The 21,950-nt window shown below is 40.6% G+C and overlaps 2 protein-coding genes across 3 annotated transcripts; both read left to right on the top strand.

The window, feature by feature from the left end:
• The first annotated feature begins 4,292 nt into the window (after positions 1 to 4,292).
• On the top strand, positions 4,293 to 10,041 carry LOC4348579 (probable serine/threonine-protein kinase PBL3). Of its 2 annotated transcripts, none has more exons than XM_015758842.3 (6): positions 4,293 to 4,840; positions 6,087 to 6,436; positions 6,515 to 6,650; positions 6,747 to 6,883; positions 6,982 to 7,105; positions 9,334 to 10,041. In XM_015758842.3, exons 1-6 carry the CDS (start codon positions 4,780 to 4,782, stop codon positions 9,810 to 9,812), a joined length of 1,287 nt encoding a protein of 428 aa, XP_015614328.1. In that variant the 5' UTR covers positions 4,293 to 4,779; the 3' UTR covers positions 9,813 to 10,041. The 2 variants fall into 2 exon arrangements, with proteins under 2 accessions (XP_015614328.1, XP_015614329.1); XM_015758843.3 differs by having other exon boundaries at positions 6,756 to 6,883.
• Positions 10,042 to 13,963: 3,922 nt separating this feature from the next.
• Positions 13,964 to 16,891, top strand: LOC4348580 (uncharacterized). Its single transcript, XM_015758844.3, has 3 exons — positions 13,964 to 14,166; positions 14,399 to 14,689; positions 16,514 to 16,891. Exons 1-3 carry the CDS (start codon positions 14,149 to 14,151, stop codon positions 16,559 to 16,561), a joined length of 357 nt encoding a protein of 118 aa, XP_015614330.1. The 5' UTR covers positions 13,964 to 14,148; the 3' UTR covers positions 16,562 to 16,891.
• Positions 16,892 to 21,950: the final 5,059 nt, after the last annotated feature.

Here is a 21,950-nt window from a genome sequence, read left to right on the forward strand (position 1 = left end):
GGGGTTCTTTTAATCAAAGTTTATTTTTTAGCCTTTGCTTTTATGTCGCTAAGAACGCATATATAAAAGTTTTATTCACAAATTATTTTTGGTTCACAAATATATCGCTTGGCTTATGGGAGCCTTCCCTTTATCTTAAAAAAGTACCATGGTCAGCTCATGTAAATAGGCTAGCAAGTCTCCCAAAAGAAGGGCAGAGTATGGCACTCAAATGCAAGCTCAGATACAAGTTTACAGCAGCATTCATGTGAAGTTTTTCATTCAGCAAGTCGCCTCTCACTTTACAGCTCTGGATCAACAAAAACCTCATGCCTTCCAATCAGGCAGCTCGTGACTGAAAACAGAAGAGGCGAAAATGCAAGAAAGTTCAGTCATGACAACGCATCACACCTCCAAAAGTTCAGAGAACGACAGGCTGCCAGGGTATGGATCCGTTCATGATCGATCCTGATCCATGTAGGTAAGCGCCTATGCATGGCTTAAAAATGTCAGAAAGAAAACCATGCTGGGTCATCTTTATCTCTTTCTAGATGCATATGCATACAGATGCTGAAAACTGGAAAGGCAAGGATCAGGCAGGATCAAAGAGCATCGTTTTTATGTTCTTTCTTGACAGAGATCACAATTTTCAGATAATTGAGAGGGATTACATGGACAGGTATTCGGATACTCCCATCTTTATGTTAGAAATTAGATTCGGAAAGTGTTGTGGTGTAGTCATAGGTGGATGCATAACTTCACTTGTTCACTAGTGCCCACAATTACTAAATTATTATGTGCATATCTAGTTAGTGCAAAACTACACATGCTAAGTTACTGTCTTGGTCCCAAATATAGGTGTTAGAATTGTTAGCTCAAGATAAGAATTGTTAGTGGCTAATATTTCCCACTGACTTTCGAATATAAATGCATGGTATTCAGGTTTTCCACTGACTTTTGAATTATTGTTCATTTCATGCTCATATATTATCGGTTACTACTATACCGGTACAGGGAATGTACCTGCAAAATAAGTCTTGCCAGGTGATCAGGTGTCCAATCATATAATAGACTAGGAAATTAATGATGCACCTGATGTCATGCATATGTCATGTTAAGAGATCAAATTTATGTCATGGCACCAAATGATAAATTATTTTTCAGAACATTTTGTGCATAATTTGCATTCACTGAGTTGACTCTGTTAGAAAAAAAAGGGGGTGAGATCTAAATATATAATATTATATTGTGCTTGTTGTCATTAGAAACCTCAACATATGCCTTTTTTTAACGACACGTATGTCACCTTGTGCATTAAGAGTTGTGGCACATATAGCTAAACACAAGTTGACCAGTTGACATAATATGCCACCTTGCTATCTGGTGAGATTCTGACTGAAATTGACACTATATTAACAGACCGTTTAGCTGTTCATTAGGTAAATGATACTATTAATTTGGAGATATGCTAAACACTCGTATATCCTGTCCAATTACCGATTTGACCAACACAAAATGCCCAAAAAAAACTCAAGGATAGAAATGATTTCTCTTTGTTTCTGCATGCTAAGAAATTGCAGAAGGCTACAGAGAGAAGTAATTTTCCGGTCCTGACTATCAAGGAATAACATTACAAATCTTACAAGCACAATCATGCAAGAAACCGATTGCGTAATTAAACAGCAGTCGGAATTGAACTACTTACTTGGACCGGCAAACACATGCATGTGTGGCTACAGCAACTTGCTAATTAACTGGTATATGTGTCTCATTCACAAATGTGTAGCTTCCGTATCTAACAGTGCCGGCAACGATCCTGACTTTGAAATTTCATATTTACAATGATCTTAATTTGGAACTTTCTCAAACTTGTATGACTCTTGATATGAATGATATAGTGATATTTGGTAAAGAAAATGTAGCACATGCTGGAAGTTTTTCTCTCCTACTGACAAGTGGCTGATCACCGGCCTGATCTACTACTGATGAGGAGAACAAGAAGAAGAACAGAGTGCTTGGAAAAAAAAGTTTATAGTTGAAATAAAGATATACTCCATTCCATAAAGATTTGGTTGGTGCCTAACATTGCCACAACTTAATTTGCCATAGGTGTAGTATGGGAAACAAAGTGTGGCCAACAATTTGTTGGTCACAAGTGTAGCAATGTTTGGCTAGAAAATGAGTATATGACATGTAGGCCCATGGATTAAGAAAGTGTGGCTTGCCACAACTGAAACAAGCAACCAAACGCTAAGCTAACAATCTGTGGCATGCCTAACATGTGGTGTGTCAATGTGTGGCACCTAACCAAACAGCCCCTTTATGTCGTTTCGGACAGCAAAAGATAACTAGATGCAAGCCATTTCAATGGTCTAAAACGTCAAATAGTTATATCAAATTCCGAAGGGAGTATATATATGACGGATATAACACCCCGGTCATTTATATATAAGAAGTACACACACTAAAATTAAAACAAAAATCATAATTGTTACCAAGAATTAGTTGCGCTATGAATATCCTTGATAGTACCAAAGTGGTACCATGATCCATATATACGTGTGTATTTCAATTGGGATAAATTAATGGTTAGATTTGAGTTTTGAAGGTCGTGCCTTGTAGAATGAAATGGGGAACTCAACCATTACCTTTTCCCTTCCCCTTTATGAGGGAAAAAAACACCACTCTTTTCTTAAGCACAAACAAAAATATGTTGTTATTGCTTTACGAAAGACAAAAAAAAAATATCTATCTTTTTGTGTAATGAAAGAGAGTGGATTAAAAGCACAACGAAACATGTTTATTCCTTTCTGAAAGATAAAAAATATCTCCTTTTCTTGCAATGGAAGAAAGTGGCTTAAAAACTCTAAGAAATAGGTCATTTTTCCTATATGAAAGATAAAAAATTCTCCTCTTTTTGTGTAATGAAAGAGAGTGGATTAAAAGCACAAAGAAACATGTTTATTCCTTTCAGAAAGATAAAAATACATCATTTTTTTCCTACAATGGAAGAAAGTGGCTTTAAAGCTCTATAAGAAATAGTAGATCCTTTCTCCTATATGAAAGATTCATATCATTATCATAGATAAGATAAGTGCAAAAATTTCCAGCTCATTTTCTTATCTAATATATAGGCCCAAATCCAGCTGGGACCCACCCCACCTAGCTTGAGATTCTTTTGCCACCTTGTGGTTTTGTTGCATTGGTGCCATTTTGCATAAGAAAACACCCACAAGACAACAAAATGCAAAGACAACAGATGCATGCATTGTGCACATGCTTGTTCAAGATTCAAGGCCCCATGGCTTGGGTGCCGCATTGACCACGTTTCATGATGTTAACCAGCTTGATTCCCTTGCTACTTTAACCACTATTTTCATTTTTTTTCACCCTACTTATTATTATTAAAAATAAATGTGTACAACTTAACTGTGACCATTTAATGAACTCTCATTTGATGTAAAATTGCAGAATCTTCGTGATAAATACGAGGACTTTTTTTTTCCTGAAGGATTTTATTTTGTGTGATCCATATGAACGCATGGTTTCCATCCAAGCTTGACTTCCAAACAGAATTTTCTATTGAAGCTTGACTTCAAGCACGATAGGCAGGAAGATAAGGAGGAGAAAAAACAAACCAAGCAGAATCAAGTCTGCCAGGATTTGGTATTGCCCCTAATCTTATTCTTCTTCTAAAGGAACTAAAAATCAAACCAAAAAGATATACTTATGTTTTTTTCCAGCTCCCAAATCCAAATCCAAATCCATACTAAAAGAACTGAAAACAAACCAAAACAAAGAAAAATATTTCCAGCTCCCAATGAGTTCGTTTCTTCCTTTACCAAGTTCTACTCTCTCATTTTCCACGCATACGCTTTCCGTACTAATAATTGTTACTTTTTAAAAAAGAATTCTATATCAGCTATTTAAAAAATCATATTAATTTATTTTTAAACTAAAATTTAATTAATCATATACTAATAAGTCACTCTGTTTTACATGCACGTAAGATTAGCTTCCAAGGGACGTATCCTTAAAAATAAAACTTACTCCTTCTGTTCTAAAATATAAATAATTTTGGATGGATGAGACGTATCCTAATTCACAGTAACATGATATAGAGTTATTATCCATAAAAAATTCCTAATATTTTGAGACGCTCCATCATCATCTAAAGTAGATGATAAAAAGCAAACTAGAAATTTAAAAAATAAAAACAACCTTTTCGGCTTTTCCTAGTACTAGCTCCCAAATCCACACTCCCATCCAGTGCGGAACTGCAAAAGCCAGCGGGCCCCACCTGCCAGCGACCCACCGGCCACCACCTCGCACTCTCCGTCTCCTCCGCTGCGCCCCCAACACGGCGCCTACTACTCCTACAACAGAAGACGAGCTCGCCTCGCCGCCGCCGCCATCGCCACCACCACCCGCAGCTCTCCTCGTCGCGTCGTCCCGCACCTCTCGATCTCCAACGACGCGGGGGCTTGCCGGCGCGGCGCGAGTTGACGACGACTCGCCGGCTGTAGCAGGCAGCAGCAGCAGTAGAGAGACGAGACAGGAGTGAGTGGTGATCGCCGCGGTTGGGTTTCTTGGATTGGGCTGTGGCTGGCGTTGGTCGGAGGAGCCAGGAGGAGGTTCCCTCTCGCTTTGCTCGCTCGCTCGTTCGTTCTTGGCTGGGTTTGGTTTGGTTTGGTTTGGTCTCGGTTCAGATCTTCTCTCCAAAGATTGGGATTCTGTTGGTAGGGGGGGGAGGGAAGCCATTTTCTTGTTTCGATGGACGCTCGGTAGATCGGTAGGTAGATGGGGAACTGCATGGACACCGCGGCGGCGGCGGCGGCGGCGCCGGATACCAACAACGCCGGTGAGTGATGCGCCCTCCTTCTTGGGGGTTGGTTGGGTTCCATTCCATTGTTGTGTGATTCGCTCCATACTTGTGAATTGAATGGCACAGACTTGGCTTCTTCTTGTTTCTATGTTTGCTATTGTTGAGTTTTGCTTCCCCTTTGGGTGGGTGCCCCCTCACTTTTGGCTCTCCCTTTTTTCCTTCCTAGTTTGGTTTGGTTGTCTATAGCATTTGGATTGTTATTGTTACATGGAAAAAGGGGTGAGAGTGGTGGGATTTCTAAATTTTTCTTTCTTTCTTTCCTACATTTCTAGAGTTTTGCTACTAGGGTTTAGTTACCTTGTTATTGATCTCAAGCCTCAGATGGTCTGGTTATGGCAAATGATACATATGCTTGGTATAATAATGATTGGATTTGGGGGGAAGTCTTGAAGTAATGTCTTGTTGTCGTAATAGTTATGAACCTTCTAACTTGTGTAGGAATATAAATCGTTTCCAATTAGCATTTGCTTTTCGAAAGGAGGTTTAATTTGTTCCTAGAGTAAGTATATTTGCGAGCTGATAGATACCGGATTTTGTGTTTACTGTTAGATGTTACACCTTCATACAGCCATTGCATATTGCTACCGCCTACCAGAGAGATGTTTTAAGTTTTGACACCTTAGGCTGAAGTATTTGCAAGAACGAAATCAGACATAATTGAACACACAATTGCATTGTGTTGCAACCAAGGTAATAAATACCGTTCTTAGCGTCCGCTATAGCGGTAGCTGACCTCTACCGCTAGCACTACAAGGTAGTGGATCAAATATAGCGTATTGGAATTTAGTGGCCGTTATAGCGCTTGGCAACCGTTATAGTAGTCTGCTATTGGCTTGTTGCGCTGCTATTGCTCTTAAATGATATTCTTCATGCATGGACAGGAGAACTTAATGCAGTGCGCCTTCTCTATATCTTACTTATTTTGTTATCTTATAATTTTTATGCTATGAAATGTATGAGTATCAAAGTATGTAACCTAAACTTATTTTAAGTGAAACTTGATGTTAGCATTCATATATAATCTAAAGTTATGGTTACTTTTTGAATTCCGCTATTGGAATTTAGTGCCTGCAATAGCAACCACTATCCACAATCAGCTACCCGTACACTAATCCGCTACCAACCCTCTATTTGCTAGTATTTATTACCTTGGTTACAAATAAATCGATTTATGCAACAGTTATCCTTATGTATATCTCTCTGTTTCTTGTCTGGAAAGCAGATCCATCAAAAGCTGCTAGCAAGACAACCTATTCATCTTACCCTTCAACTACAAAAAGCGGTTCATCTTGGACTGTACCTTCCTATAAGGATCGTAGCGACCTTCCTACTCCTAGGACAGAAGGAGAAATTTTATCATCGTCAAATTTAAAGGCATTCACACTGAGTGAACTCAAAAATGCAACAAAGAACTTTAAGCCCGACAGTCTCCTTGGGGAAGGAGGATTTGGCTATGTCTATAAAGGTTGGATCGATGAGCAAACTCTTGCTCCTGCAAGGCCAGGGAGTGGTATGGTTGTGGCCGTCAAAAAGTTAAAACCAGAAGGTTTTCAGGGTCACAAGGAGTGGCTGGTACGTCTGCTATAAACCAACTTTCTAGGTTTCTCTGAGGTGCTACAATGTTTCTTAATTGTGATTGATGTGCTGCAGACAGAGGTTGACTACCTTGGCCAACTTCACCATGAGAATCTTGTTAAACTCATTGGTTATTGTTCAGATGGTGATAACCGACTTCTGGTGTATGAGTACATGCCTAAAGGAAGCTTGGAGAATCATCTATTTAGGCGTATGCATTTAACTCTACCACACTATTTTCTAAATATATACGGGTTCAATATCTTAAATTTGGCAGCACATTAAATGGAATTTTCTGTTATTTTAGGTGGTGCAGATCCTTTATCCTGGGGAATAAGGCTCAAAGTTGCTATTGGGGCTGCTAGGGGTTTATCATTTTTGCACGATGCTGAAAATCAAGTTATATATCGTGATTTCAAGGCATCAAACATTCTCCTTGACTCGGTATACATGAAAATAGCTACTCATTCTTGTCCTTCGAAAGTTTGACCTTTTGCAAATGTTTTTACTTTAACTTTTGTTTCCTTTTTTCACCATTATAGGAGTTCAACGCAAAGCTTTCAGACTTTGGTCTGGCAAAAGCAGGCCCAACTGGGGATAGAACCCATGTTTCCACACAAGTCATGGGTACCCGAGGTTATGCAGCTCCAGAATATGTTGCAACAGGTCAGGAATGATCTTACTTTTGAGTTCATATAATTCACAAGTTGGTACAGATTTATTAAATGGCAGTCTGCTTACTACCCTTGATGTTGGTCACTTCTTCAAAATTATGTTCAATCAGCTAGAATTAGAGTAGTTTACAAAAAAGGAAAAGAAGCTAGAATTAGAGTGTTGTTAAACCACCTTGTTGGTGCTAAGCTTTTATTTTGGTGACATCTAAAATGTACAGTAGTTTTGAATTAACAAATCTTGTTTTGCCGTATCTATTTCACCAAATGACATGCTGACTGTTATTGTACTATGACCGATAGCAAATATTTGTGAAGATCCTTTATTTGAGTTATCATCATCTCATTGTCATATCTACTAATGTCATTTTCACACATCAAATCTTAATATTTATTTTAAATTTATTAGCAAACGAGGGATGGTTTAGAGCCAAGTGAATGCGTAGAAGATGAAGACATTTTCCCTTTCTTCTTCTGCCTTCTTTTTTTTTTCCCTTCTTGCCTGCCCTAATCTATCTGGTGGCATACTCAATCTGCTCAAAGCAGAGCTGACCAACTGAGAAAACCAATTGACGGAAGACCTGCTGCGCTAGCCGACATAGATTGAAGGAGCAGCGAGCAGCAACTCCTGTGCGTGGCACCACGCGGGAGGTGGAAGCAGACGCCCATGCATGAAGGAGCAAAGTGCCAAGCAGCACCGTGCGAAGGAAAGCAGTGGGTCTGCATGCGGCGGAAGCAGGAGTCCGTGCAAAGAAAAGCGGCGGGGCCCCACGAGGAAAATCACCCGGTGAAGAAAAATCGTCAGGCGATGAGAGAAGACAAGCAGCAAGGAGGAAAACTGGCGAAACCCTAGATCTAGGCTCTCATACCATGTTAGGAATATAGCTTGTATTGAATAATAGCCCCAAGGAGGCAATATATAGGAGTACAAGAGACCAAAATACGTAAAGAGATAAACTATATATGTAAATAAAAGACTATATTCCTTGACAGGCGGTAGTGCTTCCAGTTGAGAAGCCACCGGTCCTGGGTTCGAACCCAGGATTTGCACAGGGAAAAAAAAGGACTTCTCGTTGGCTATTCCGTATTAAATGTGTAATCACTACGGTTGCCTTCAGTAAAATGCATGTGACCCACATGCCCTGGGCACCCGGGTAGGCGGCCTTTGGGGCCTTTTCTCGACTGGGCCAGGAAGAGCTTCTTATATTTATCACTGAGTTAAGATTTTGAGGTTTAACTCCACGCATTCTAATATGTCATTTTTGGAGTGTGGTAAAGCTGCAAGTTTCCATTTTCTTTTTTTTATTATTTTGGACAAACATTAGGGAAGTCTTATGTGCATAAAGGGATTCTTTTATGCTACTTGAAATCACTGCAAGCCTGCATTTTTATCTGGAATGTATGTTGTTTTCTTGTTTAATACTATTACAAAATTTGTGTTATCCTGAAAAATTAAGTTCTGCAAACAAAACCCTGAATTTTAAATATAAATTTCTTTATTTGCACTTCAAAGAGAATCTATATTGATTTTTGCCTTTAGTTTGGACATTTAAAATGATTTACAACTTTTGCATTATATTTGGTTCCTACTTCATAACAATAACAAGTAACTGGAAGATACAATTGTCTTTGCTTCAAGTACAAAACAGACTTTGTACACATTACTTGCTCTGAATTTTGTAAGTCTCAATGTTTTATTGAAAATTGGAAACAAAATTCTGGATATTTGATTTTTACCGTGCATGAATCTAGCAGAAAACATATACTCCCTCCGTTTCTAAATATCTGACGCCGTTGACTTTTTTAAACATGTTTGACCATTCGTCTTATTTAAAAAAATAAGTAATTATTAATTCTTTTCCTATCATTTGATTCATTGTTAAATATACTTTCATGTATACATATAGTGTTTCATATTTCACAAAAAAAATTTAATAAGACAAACGGTCAAACATGTGCTAAAAAGTCAACGGTGTCAAACATTTAGAAACGGAGGGAGTATGATCTACTTGAAAAGAATAGTCATGCCATTAGGACTTGCTCTTGTTGGCTAATGTATCTGGTAGTGGTAGGAGATAGTATTATTGTTGGGGGGCACATGTCCTTCACCTCTTAGAGCGGTATGATGGGGCACTAATAAAATCCAATTGTAATTAACTGCTGAGATCTTCAGTTTATAAATTCTGTTGCAATTGTTTCTCACAATGCTCAAATATGATCCAGGTCGCCTCTCTGTAAAGGCAGATGTCTATAGCTTTGGTGTTGTGCTGCTCGAGTTATTGACTGGGAGACGGGCCTTAGACAAATCGAAACCAGCATCAGAACAGAACCTGGTTGACTGGACAAGACCCTACTTGGGTGACAAGCGCAGGCTGTACCGCATCATGGACATGAAGCTGGGCGGACAGTACCCTAAGAAAGGCGCCCACGCTATCGCGACCATTGCCCTGCAGTGCATCCGCAGCGAAGCCAAGATGCGACCCCAGATGTCCGAGGTCCTGGAGAAGCTGCAGCAGCTGCAAGACCCCAAGTACAACGTGACCTCACCGCAGGTTGACACCCGGAGGAGATCATCGTCGGGTTCAGTTCCTAGGTCGCCGATGCGGATGCAGCCTTCGCCACGGCGCCTTTCCGCCTCGGCTTCCCCATTGCCGGCTGCAGGCTCCCCGCTGCCGGCTTGTAGGACTGCGCAAGTGCACTAGATGCACAGCCTAGGATAGTTTGGAACTTCGTGCTGTAGTTGTTTGTAACCTCTAGCTGTATATTTTGTTTTGATGTTGTGCCCAATCTGTAGTTCTTTGTTTTGTGAGGTTGGATACATCTGTTGCTGTTAGACTCCGATGTGTGTGTAACAGGGAACGTGATTCCGGCATTCTGACGCGATCATTATTTTTTTTTACTTGTTTCAATAGATAAATGGATTCTTAGATTTGTGCCGTTGTGCATGGTTTTTCCTAGCCTTTGTTGGTTTAACCAATTACCTGTAGTTTGAATATTTATGACATGTACAAATATTTCTGGTGACATGACATCCATGAAATTCAAGAACCCTGCTTGTACTGCTGAAGTTGTTCATGGTGGCATCCATCAAGATGCAGAGACCAGGGATGTAAATCATCCTATGTAATCTGAAAAAATTGCTTCGGTTATTTTCCCATGGAAGCAAATGCGGCAGCGCGTTGTTGTTCCAAGAAAAGCTGCTTCTGAATCTCATTCTTCAGTTTCCCATTACCTGCATTCAGCATTCTGGACTTCCTGATGAATGCATTAGCAAAAAACTGTTCTGCTTTCAGATAATATATATTTTAGATTACCCTTCACAAAATGAAAGAGATTCTAGTAGTTTTCAGTCGAAGGTGCCAAGGATGAACCGCATGCCATCACATATAATAATTTTCAGAGATCCAAGCTCCAGAAATGATATGCTCTGCAAGAGTTTCGTTGATTCAGATAGCATCAGAGTTGGCGTCAGGACAGTGAAGTTATCTGACTGAATTCATGTTGAAAATGAAGGTTACAACGGATTGGGCCAACAATCAGGCTTCGAGAGAAGGCCTTCATTCTCATTCCGATTTCCTGTTCAGCAATTGCAGAGAAAATTATGTGCCAGTTCGAGTAGAACCAATGCTTAATCTCAAGCACCAATCGCAGAGATTAAGTTCATTTTTAGTTTTCATCATTTGTCTCGAAATAAGTTTATTTTTCAGTAATCATTGCATCGGATAAAAGTACTCCCTCCGTCCCAAGTGCAACCATAAATTTCCACGCCCAACTTTGATCATCTGTCTTATTTTAATTTTTTTTATAATTAGTATTTTTATTATTATGAGATGATAAAACATGAATAGTAATTTATATATAACTTATGTTTTTAATTTTTTTCAAAAAAATTATAAATAAAACGGACGGTCAAAGTTTTGCACGGAAAATCATGGCTGCACTTAAAATGGGACGGATGGAGTATAGAATAATTGCATTGAAAATAGATAAAGTGAGTGATAGTTACATTGGAATTGGATAAAGTAGGAATATTTTAGTCTTTTGGTGTTTGTATTGGTATGTATGAGATGGGTGAAAAATGAACTTTTTTAACAAATCGACGAGGCCGCCAATTTCATTGCATAGAGAAGAAGAAAACTGTACAAAAAGGATAATGTAAAAAAAAACACCAAAACCAGGGCCATGGCCCTAACTATAGGCAGTTACATTGTCAACCAGGCGGCGAGATTTTTTGCGCCCGCCAACCCCCATGTTTTTGCTGCCACCTTTATCTTGGCTAGCAGAGTCGGCGCCGGCAACTTCTTGTGCTGGAAAGTCCTCCGGTTCCTTTCATTCCATATCTCCCAGTTAACAAGCAAGGTTAACGTGTGTAGTGCCTTCTTAGGTGCTTCACGTATGCTTACAGTGGCCTCCCACCACTCATGTACCGTCAAAGATATTTGTTAGCTAGAAGGTCTTAGATGGGCAATGGTCATTGCATGTCCACTGCGCGATTTCATTCCAAATTCTTCTTGTGTATCTATATTCCGTTAGCAGGTGGAGAGCTGTCTCTTGAGTCTGGCGATATAAAGGGCATGTGGATCCGTTGGGCAAGCCTCTGGTTGCTAGTCTGTCTGATGTCCACACTCTGTTTTGGAGTATCAGCCAGGCAAAGGTCTTGCACTTGTGCGGTGCCCAAGGCCTCCATATCAATGTGTCGAAATTTGACAATGTTGTACCCAGGAGTTGCACCTTATAAGCTGAGGCGGCCGTGTATTCACCATGGTTGTTGAGCTTCCATGTGATCTGATCTTCATGTTCCGTGAAGTGTACATTCCGAACGGCGCTCCAAACGGTGATGAGCTGGTCAATCAGATCCGTTGTCCATCCTTCGTTAGTTGGTAGAGCAAGGTCGTGCAGCCATTGATCTGCTAAAGCGGCATGTTTGAGGGTCCTGCTCTTTTTCCTAGAGGCCAAGTGGACTAGTGGTGCGACATCCTTCAATCTTCTCTCTTGGAGCCAAGCTGACTCCCAGAACTTCGCTTTTGCTCCACCTCCAATTTGTATTGTTGTTGCCGCTGCAAACAGTAGCTTGTCAGTTTTATCACAAGGTGTTTCTGACCCCACCCAAACCTTTTCCGGTAACTTCCATTCGTGTTAGAGCCATCGCAATCGAAGGGCCCTTGCGAACTTTTCTTGGAGAACGACACCTAGCTTGGCTGGCAGGGAGCTGCCAGGAGCAACGTGCTGGCCTGGGTTCGAATCCCTTCGAACGCAGGTTCTCTCACCAATTTCTTCTCTATGAATATTGAATGCTAAGTTCCTTCTTAGTATTTCAAATTTTCTCTTTTCAAATGAACTTATTTTGGGATGAAGTTAGTATTAACCTCTTTTATCGAAAAGAAAGTAAAACTCCTATAAAGCTTATGGGTTTCTTGACAATGATACTCAATCAACCTTGCGAAAAAACAACAGCAAAAATCTAGGGACTGGAAGCCATGTACAAATCCTACGGGAAAAGAAAACAAATGAAACTTGTTAGATTGGCAGTATTTGGCGGTTTGCATACTCCACAGGAAATACACATTTGGCTTTATTGCAAAAGTATTATTAGAATAGAGTTGAGAGGAGAGATGAAGGGAGATGGTGCATTGAATTTGTCAAAGGAAATCAAAACCATGAGGGTGCGCTCACAACGTGCGTATATTCACCCCTATGAACACACACACGCACACTCTACCCTGGGCCGGTATATCTTGAGATTGATGAAGGATAATTAGCCGTAAATACGAGCACCCGTGTCAGATCTAAAATTTGAACCCGGGTGGACTGGTTCCACCACAAGGAACCTAACCATGAGGTTGTGTCCACGAAATCGTCCGAAAAAGTGAAGAACGGAATGGATTCCTATGGTAATTCTACACCCAAATTCTTCAAACTAATTCGTGTGAAAGTTCAATTCTACGAGCTTCCTACGAAAGTCCCTCCTGTGTATCAAGGAGTTGTCATATCAAAGCAAGTTTAATATTTGCGCTAACATTTATTTCATGTATATCCAGATTTATATATAGTACTATAATGAGTCTAAGAGTATAATTTCATTCTCAGTTGCTATATATTAAGTATATAAGATTGAGGGAGTATATAATAGATTAGCTAGTTAGTTTCTTTTTTTCTTCATCCTCTCTTATTCTCTCGCCATAAATTTAATGTACTCCATCTATTTTATAAAAAACCAAAACTAACTAGTACGGTTTGGTTTTTAGTGACGGATGGAGTATTTATTTTGAAGTATGTGTAAAATTTATCTCTTGCGTAAAAATCAATTATCGATATTTTTTTCTCACTTGTCCACGTATACTTTGCTCTTAAAAGGATTTTACCGAAGACTCGGTAAAAACATAAAAAAAGAAAAAGAAAAAGTGCTTAGGATCCAGCAGAGAAAAAGGTGAAAAATGGAAAATTCCAGGTCATGTAGCTGTTGACCGTTGACAGATGTTACCGCGGAGGAATCAGCCGTGGACGGCTCTGCTGCGGGGCCCCTTTTCCCAGCCGTTTCTCGCCGACCACTCCTCGCTTTCGGCCCTCTTTTTTTTTTTCACTTTACCCACCTTCCAAACACCGGGCCCCACCCCCTCGCTCGCCACAGAAGATCCCGCCTCGGGCCCACTATGCTGGTACACATCTTTCGCGTGGCCCCACCTCCTCCCAGTCACCACGACCCGCTGCTAATCAGGAGAGAAAACATGATTAGATTAGCGGCCGCATAATCGTGATTAGATTGGATTACACGACTGGTAATTAATCGCGGGGCGGCTTCGCTTCGCTCAAGCTTAGCTGCTCTGTTTATAAGCGCAGCACGGCACGTCTCTCCCTCTCTCTCTCTCTCTCTCTCTCTCTTCTCTTCTTCTTCTTCAATTTTCCTCGCACCGTCGGCGAAGGCGAAGCGGAAGAGGCGGCGGAGCAGTAGCTAGTCTACTAGCTAGTAGTAGTAGCTCGCCGGCGAGCGGAGAGGAGGAGCCGAGGAGGAGGAGGAGCTTCGTGGCCGGCCGGGCCGCCATGGAGAGCCGCAAGGAGGTACGATCTCGAGGAGAGGAGAGGAGACGCTTTGCTGCTTCTTCTTCTTCTTCTTCCGTCCTCTCCTCCTCCTCCTCGCGCGCGCGCGAGAGAGATTTTTACCATTTTCTTCGTTTCTCGGGGGGAAAGAATTGCACGGATTCTTCTCCCTCGAGATTATGCAAGAAACCGAGCATAATCTCTGGAGAGATCGATTGGAAGCTGAGTAATAATGGCGGATTGGTTCTTGCAGGAGGAGCAGCATGGGGGAGGAGGGGCGGTGGGGTGGATGACGGTGCCGGCGTTCGGGGAGTGGGACATGAAGAACGGCGCGGTGCCGGACTACTCCATGGACTTCTCCAAGATCCGGGAGATGCGCAAGCAGAACAAGCGCGAGCTCTCCCGCGCCAGCCTCGGCGGGGACGACGACCTCCTCGCCGCGCAGCAGCACAAGGCCGCCGCGCCGCAGCCCGCCCCCAACGCCTCCGCCGCCGCCGACGACCACCGCCGGCCGCTCCACGCCGCCCACGACGACTCGCCCACGGTAACTAACTAAACCCCCTTTTGAAACCCCCATCGTGTTACTAGTAGTAAGTTAGTACAAGTAGTAGTTATGCGATGATGTTGGTTAATTTGTTTCAATTGTGTGATTGAAATTTCGATGATGATGATGATGACAAGGTCATGGCCTGATTGAAGGGTAGAAATTTTGCTCTAGATGAATCGAATCGCGAGGCTGCGATATAATTAACCTTAGGAGATTCTGATTATGTGATTGAGGCAAAATGAGAGGCGTGCGCCATTTACGCCGAACTCGGTACAAAAGTTGATTGGGAGTTAGTGTGTTGGTAGATAAGAGAAGAACACATACTAGTTACTAGAAGCCACACTGGCTATTTTACTATCTGCGCAAATTTGTGAAAATTGAAAGAGGAAAGAAGAACAAAGTATATCTTTGCGATTTATGAAAACTGATAAAAAAGAGAAAGAGAAACAGAGTATATCTTCTGCAAGATTTGTATGGTAGTGCAAGGCGTGGACCCATCCAAGCAGCATCACATCCATGGAATTGGCATGATCATCAATTTAGGAGCAGTGCAGCGACCTGCGGCATGACGATCGGCATGGAAAGGGTGGCCGAATCAGGGGAGGCAATTGCGGGTGGGTGCAGGCCAATGCGTCCAGTTATGCGCATGCGGTGGACAGTAGCAGTAGTGGTGCTTGTCACTACTAGATGACAAGGACAGGTCCAATAAGTTTTTGTGGTCTCCAGATCTGTATTCCTCCAAAATTATTAGATATGCTAATCCACGGGTAATGTCACTGTCCATTAGAGGGGGTGAGAAGGCTATCAGGGGCAACATGAATTGATTTTATAATAGTATTTTGAGGTGTACACTGTTCCCGTCCATCGGTGGTAGGTTTGAGTTTTATTAGGATGATGGAATGCTGACTCAATTGCCTCAGGAGCTGGTTTTTGGGGGAACACGGATGTTGAAGAGGGCATTTGCTAATTGTTACAATGCTATGCGCATAAACATTTTTTTTCCCTGTCTGATATTCTGTAGCATTTGGTTATATTTGGGTTGCCATGCCTAAGGGTAATTGAATGGACACTCATTAGATGATTACCCAATTGGCATTAAGAGAGCTGGTCCACTGGGGACCTAGTAGGAACATCCCAATGCTTATGGATAGCTGATTTCTATGCAATCTTAGCCTGCCTTACCAGGATAATACAAGTTTATTCTATTATTGAATACGCAGCCCTGCTGAGCTGAAACAAATTATGTAAATTAATTAATTTGTATGCATCACTAAAGCAAAATACGTGAAGAAAGATGTGATTGTCAGGTGGTTAGAGAAGCTGTTTTCTTTTCTCCTTTTTCCTTTTTGGGTGGGGACTGTGGAGCAAGCAAAGCTAGGGTTTAGTTGGCCGTCACAAGTGCAGCTGTACTTTCAGGTTGGTGGCATCTTGATGTTGCTGATTTACTATTTCTAATGATGGCCTACCTGATGAAGAATTGCAGCAGCAATTAATTACTCGTGAAATTAATTAAATATGTGAGGTGGTTATCTTTGTGAGTCATGGTTTGAAACATGAGCATGAGGTGAGACTTTCTCAGCCACGTAGCCGTCAGACAACATTTCGCTGAACCTATCAAGGTCAACATGTCATTTTCAAAAAGTCGCGTATAAAGCGTATTCAACTTCTCGTTCACCTTGTTATCATGCGCTCCATTGCATATGATTGACCAATGTTACTGGCCTATGTTGATCTGCACCATGCACTCGGTTGTACATAATTGACTAAACTTTTTGAATTCCACTGACTTTTTTACTCCCTTTTATTACAACTGGTGTGCAGGGGAGGAAGAAGTTCCTTAGCTATTTCCAGTGCTGTATCAGAGCCTGAAGAACTGTGACCCTGCCCGTCGTGTTGGCGGCACGTAACTCCTGCGCAAATAGCTCTTAGGTTTCTTGGGTACTGTAAAGTTTGCGTAAATGTGTAATCTCCACCTGCTCTGTAATCTGTTGCTCTTTGCAGAGAAAAAAAGGGGACCGATTGTGAACAATGAAAAAGCGTATTTGTTCATGCTGTTTTTCGCAGAATTGTTCGCGACTTCCGGTGCAGTATCATCGTCCTTTGAAAGGGATAGGATCCGAGGATGTATGAGTATAACTTATGATTGATTTGGTTCTTGGTTGGAGAATATAATTTTCACCTGGTGACCTGTGATGATGATATGCTGGTTTGATACTGAGTGATTACTCTTGTTCTACTTTTTTTTTTGGTAGCTTCTTGTTGTTGTTGTTGTTGTTGTTGTTGTTGTTGTTGTGAATCCTTGCTTGTATCTCTCAATCTCTGTCTGGAAGAATGTCGGCTGCCTGCCGTAGAAGCAACATACACTTTGAGACTTTGGCAGCTAAGCACAGCTAGCTCTATCCATGGGAGAAAACAATTTGAGAGAGCTTGTCCATAATCACAAGATTTCCATTGTGTATGTGCCCACAAAGAAAGTGACCTGAGCTGCTGGTATTTGGAATTCTTCAGACAATATTGCTTGTTTCAATGGTCATACGCTCTTCAATTTTCAGTGTGTTTTCCAATCTTATTTTTCAGTACATGCCAAAAGGAAGTATATAGACTGTGGGCATATGTTGGGTATATAATAAAATACTAGGTGAGAACACATCAACTTGGGTAATTCATGTGGTTAAACAAATCCAGCTGATCTTTGGAACATGCTGTGTGGAATATTTGTGGTCTGATCTGCAGGGCATCTGGTGTCAACAGCAGAAGTAAACAATTCTCTTTGTCCTCGTCAGGGTATGATCAGGTATTCTGGTCAGATGAGTACTTTAAAAAACAAATCTTGCATGGGGATCAATGTCCTATCAGAATCAGTCATTCAGTTTAGCAACTGAACTCTCCTTGATCTGGCAGTTCAGTGAAATAAGGGAAATTTTGCTTCGGACCACTTTAAATTTATGGCATTTACTATATAAACTCTAGTTTTGGGACCATATTATAGGACACTCTAGTTATATCGTTCTTTGCCAAACAATAATTTTACTCTTGGGCCACCTTGAAAAATTAAAATTAAAATTTCAATACATCTAGCTAAATTTAGACATATTTTTTTTGCAAAATTCAAAACTTGTTATCAATAACAGAAATAAAAAAAACATTTAATTCTTCTATAAAAAAATTGAACAAATACTGTCTGAATTTAAACAACTTATATAAAATAATTTTATTTTCTAAATTATGAATTAACTTTTAAATCTAGCTAAAATATGTTCAAATTTATACTTTGAAGGTGGCCCATGGGTAATTTTTTTTTTCAAAGTTTTATCTCTCCTTGAAATAGCATATATTAAAATAAATAATCATCGGATCAGTGTCTTTTCACAAAGAAACTCAATATTAGAGTGTCCTATAGCAAAATCACAAAACTAGGTTATCAAATACGATAAAACTAGAGTGTCATAGAGCAAATTTTATCGTGAGTTAACCAGCCATCGATTCTCCATCCAACGGTTGTCCATCGTTTGGGAATGGATGCTGTGGCCGGGATTGGGTGGATTTTCTTATTGGTTTTCTGAAGCAGTAACTGTCGTGGTAGGTTAGGTGGTCGGTCCATTGGCATCTCAAAGGAACTGACTGACCAGCATGGATGGATGGATGGATGGAAGACAAAGATCTGCTTCGTCGCTGCGTGCAACAGTACGTGCATGCTTGGTACAATGGCAGGCATCTCATGTGCCGTGTTCCGTGGCCACAATGGGAGCTAGAGTCATACACCGTCCATCTCAAAATAAATTTATTTTTACCAATTTCACATATAGCAATACAAAATTAAAATGATTGGAATACTCCTACTTTTTTTAAATCCCAATGTAATTGCTTCTTTGTATATTTCTAATGCTTTTTTTTACTTTTATAAACTTTAATGCAATGATTGCTAAAAAACTTATTTTAAAATACAGAAGTAAAAAATAAAATTATTTTAGGATAGAGCGAGTATGTTAGGGTAAGGCCGAAGGGAATCTCTCGCTTTCTCCCTATTTAAGCAGTAGAAGAAGCTCTTGTACATGTAAGTTGTGCCTACATCTGAACAAGATAATCTACCGTTATGTTACATGTTACAACATGATTTGGGATGGAGCTACACAAACCATAGTTGAAAAAAAAAAGTCAGAGCGTCCGATCCGATCCCTAGTTCACCGGTTTAGCTAGCTGTAAACTGGTGTTATTTTATTTTGAGAGAATAGCTAATATGTTCCCTAAAGTTTCACTCCTGAATCATTTTAGTCCTTAATTTTTCATATTGTCCAAACAAGTCTTTTAAATTTGTCATGTGGGCTAATATAGTCCTTGGTCCCACCAAAATCGCCACATAGACATGCCATGTCACCTTTCTACGCAAAATCTATATGATTTGTCCAATTTACCCTTACGTATAAGAAAATAAAAAACAAAAGGAAAAAGTTAAAAAAAAATATGGTATATGTAAGAGCAAAAATATACCTCAAAAGGGTGAAAAAAAAGAAGTATATTTTTCCTATGGTTATGTCTAATTCACCCTTATATTTATTTTTCTATGATATACATAAGGGTAAATTAGATAATTCATCGTAGATTTTGCATGAATGATGACACGGCATATCCATATGATGATTTTGGTGGACCCAAGGACTATTCTAGGTCTTATGACAAAGGTTAAGGATTTCTTTGGACCATTTAAAAGGTTAGGGACTAAACTGATCCTACAGAGAAACTTTAGGGACTAAAATAGCTATTCTCCCTTTTATTTTCAACAAAAGGACTAGTGGTAATTTATACTAGTATATAGTTCGCATATTTCACAAACCACACTTAACTAGCCAACCGCTTCAATCCTCCAACTCATCACCTTTTCCATATTTTCAGTATTATGTGCTATGGGCCTTAAGCGGCCCATCTTCTAGCTATGCGTGATTAGGAGGCTTGCCTCAGTCTACCTCAGTTAAGGCCCTCTTTGTTTAGACTTATAAGCCAACTTATAAGCCAAAAAGTCTAAGTCTAAACAAACAAGTAACTTTTTCGTTTGGCTTTTTTGAAGCCATAAGCCACTCTTATACTATTAAGCCAAAAGTTAGGTTGGAGAAGGTTTTTTTGGCTTATATGAGATATATGTATGACTCCACCACTAAACTTAGGACATTAAATTCACTGGCTTATAAATCATATAAGCCAATAAGCTGACTTAAAAGTCTAAGCCAATAAGTCTAAGCCTAAACAAAGAGGGCATAAGTCAATTAAGCACATATTTAGTCTAAGTATTACTTCTATAATTTTCCTTATTAAATAAGTAGGTGATTTCAATTTTTGGGGAGAACCAGCAGTGAAGCAGGATAGTCTCGTTGAAGGGTGGTGTACTTAGTATATATTGTGGGGCCCAAATATTAGTAGTAGGGATAGTGTGGCAGTACGGATACCACCACCGCTAACATTCTAAGTAGTATAGATCTTTATTCTTTATAGATGCGACTTTAACAACAATTTTATATTATAAGTAAGTTTATGAGATCATGAATTTATTTGGTATATGTACATGCATCATTTTAATGTTTTAAACCTAAGTATTTTAGAAGTCGTGATGGTAACTTTGATTAGATTTGAGGCCTCCTTTGATTAACGTGATAGGAAAAACACATATAGGAGAAACACATGAATTAAAGTGGTGTGATTCTCTAATTCCACATGAATAAAAAAGTACAGAACGAAAATAGGAACCTTTGACAGTGCCATAGGGAAAAAAAGTTCATAATAAGCTCATATTTCTTACTATTTTTCCTATAAAATATGAAGCATAAGAATACAATCTTAGTCCTTCATTTTTCTATGAATCAAAGGGATATAGAGGAAAATTTTCATAGAAACTTGAGTCTTATGAAAATCCGCCAATGAGAAAATTCCATCTATACCACAAATTTTTTGCTGGTATCAAGTAATACCATAATATTATCCTCTATTCTAAAAATGTACTTGTGGTATTACTTAGTACTAGCAAAAATGTTTGTGGTATAGATGAAACTTTCCCATTGCCAGTCCTATTAATAAAAGAGGCCCTAATAACAAAATCGTCAAATATCAAAGTACAGTACCGATGAAACTGCACGAAATACCCTTTAAGAATTGTATTATTTGTTTGCACTTTTTTGACAAAAGTTCATGTCACAAGACTTGGCAGGTTATACCCAGGTATTTTAACTTGAAATTTGAAGCCACAAAATCTATTTGTTGTGCACATAGTACCATAAAGTACTCCCTTCATTCCATTTTAAGTACAGCTATGAGTTTCTGTGTTTAACTTTCATTGTCCATCTTATTTATTTTTTAAAAAAAATTAAAAGCATAAGTCACTGTAAAAAGTACAATTCATATTTTGTCATCTAACAACAATAAAAATACTAAATATAAAAAATTAAATAACATTCATGTTTTGTCATCTAATAACAGTAAAAATACTAATTATAAAAAAATTAATAAGATAAAATTAAAGTTGGATACGGAAAATTACGTAGTGTTTGGTTTGGGGACGAAGTGGGATGGGTTAGACCTATCCTAGTTTTGTGGGATATGATGGTTCCAATTGTCTGTTTGGTTTATGGTATGGAATGGTTATAGTTTTCTGTTTGGTAGAAGGGATTGAGGTGGGATGGGATGGACGGATTTGTACTCACCGTTAGTGCCGTTTGGGGCCGGAGGAGCTCGGCAGCGGTCGCGAAGGTGGCGGCAATCGTGGAGGCGGCGGCGGTCGTGGACGAGGCGGAGGAGGCGGCGGGTGTGGCGACAGTGCTCGCGATGGTGGCGGCGCTCGCGGAGGTGGTGGTTGTGGTGCTCGCGGAGGTGGCGACGCTCGTGGAGGCGGCGGCGGGTGTGGAGGCGAGGCGGCTCCCGGATCTGAGAGGAGCGCGGCGGTGCTCGCGGAGGTGGCGGCGCTCGCGGAGGTGGCGGTCGCGGTGCTCGCGGAGGTGGCGGCGCTCGTGGAGGCGGCGGCGGTGCTCGCGGAGGTGGCGGCGCTTGTGGACAAGCGGCGACGCTCATGGAGGTGACGGTGGTCGTGGAGGAGGAGGAGGCGGCGGCGCTCGTGGACGCGCAGAGGTGGCAGTGGGCGTGGACGAGGCAGCGGCGCTCAGGGAGGCGGCGACACTTGCGGATGCACGGCGGAGTTCGCGGAGGTGGCGGATGGCACGGTGACGCCGTTCGCTCGTCCTAGGTGGGACGAGTTCGTCCGCCAGTTTTTTGCGGATCA

This window comes from Oryza sativa, chromosome 10, assembly GCF_034140825.1.
Source record: "Oryza sativa Japonica Group chromosome 10, ASM3414082v1".
NCBI classification, from domain to species: Eukaryota; Viridiplantae; Streptophyta; class Magnoliopsida; order Poales; family Poaceae; genus Oryza; species Oryza sativa.

Coding starts and splice junctions, on each gene's coding strand:
- LOC4348579 (XM_015758842.3), top strand. CDS start 4,780: ATGGGGAACTGCATGGACACCGCGGCGGCGGCGGCGGCGGCGCCGGAT. Junction 4,841..6,086: donor GCCGGATACCAACAACGCCG/GTGAGTGATGCG, acceptor TCTGGAAAGCAG/ATCCATCAAAAGCTGCTAGC. Junction 6,651..6,746: donor GGAGAATCATCTATTTAGGC/GTATGCATTTAA, acceptor CTGTTATTTTAG/GTGGTGCAGATCCTTTATCC.
- LOC4348580 (XM_015758844.3), top strand. Junction 14,690..16,513: donor CCCACGACGACTCGCCCACG/GTAACTAACTAA, acceptor ACTGGTGTGCAG/GGGAGGAAGAAGTTCCTTAG.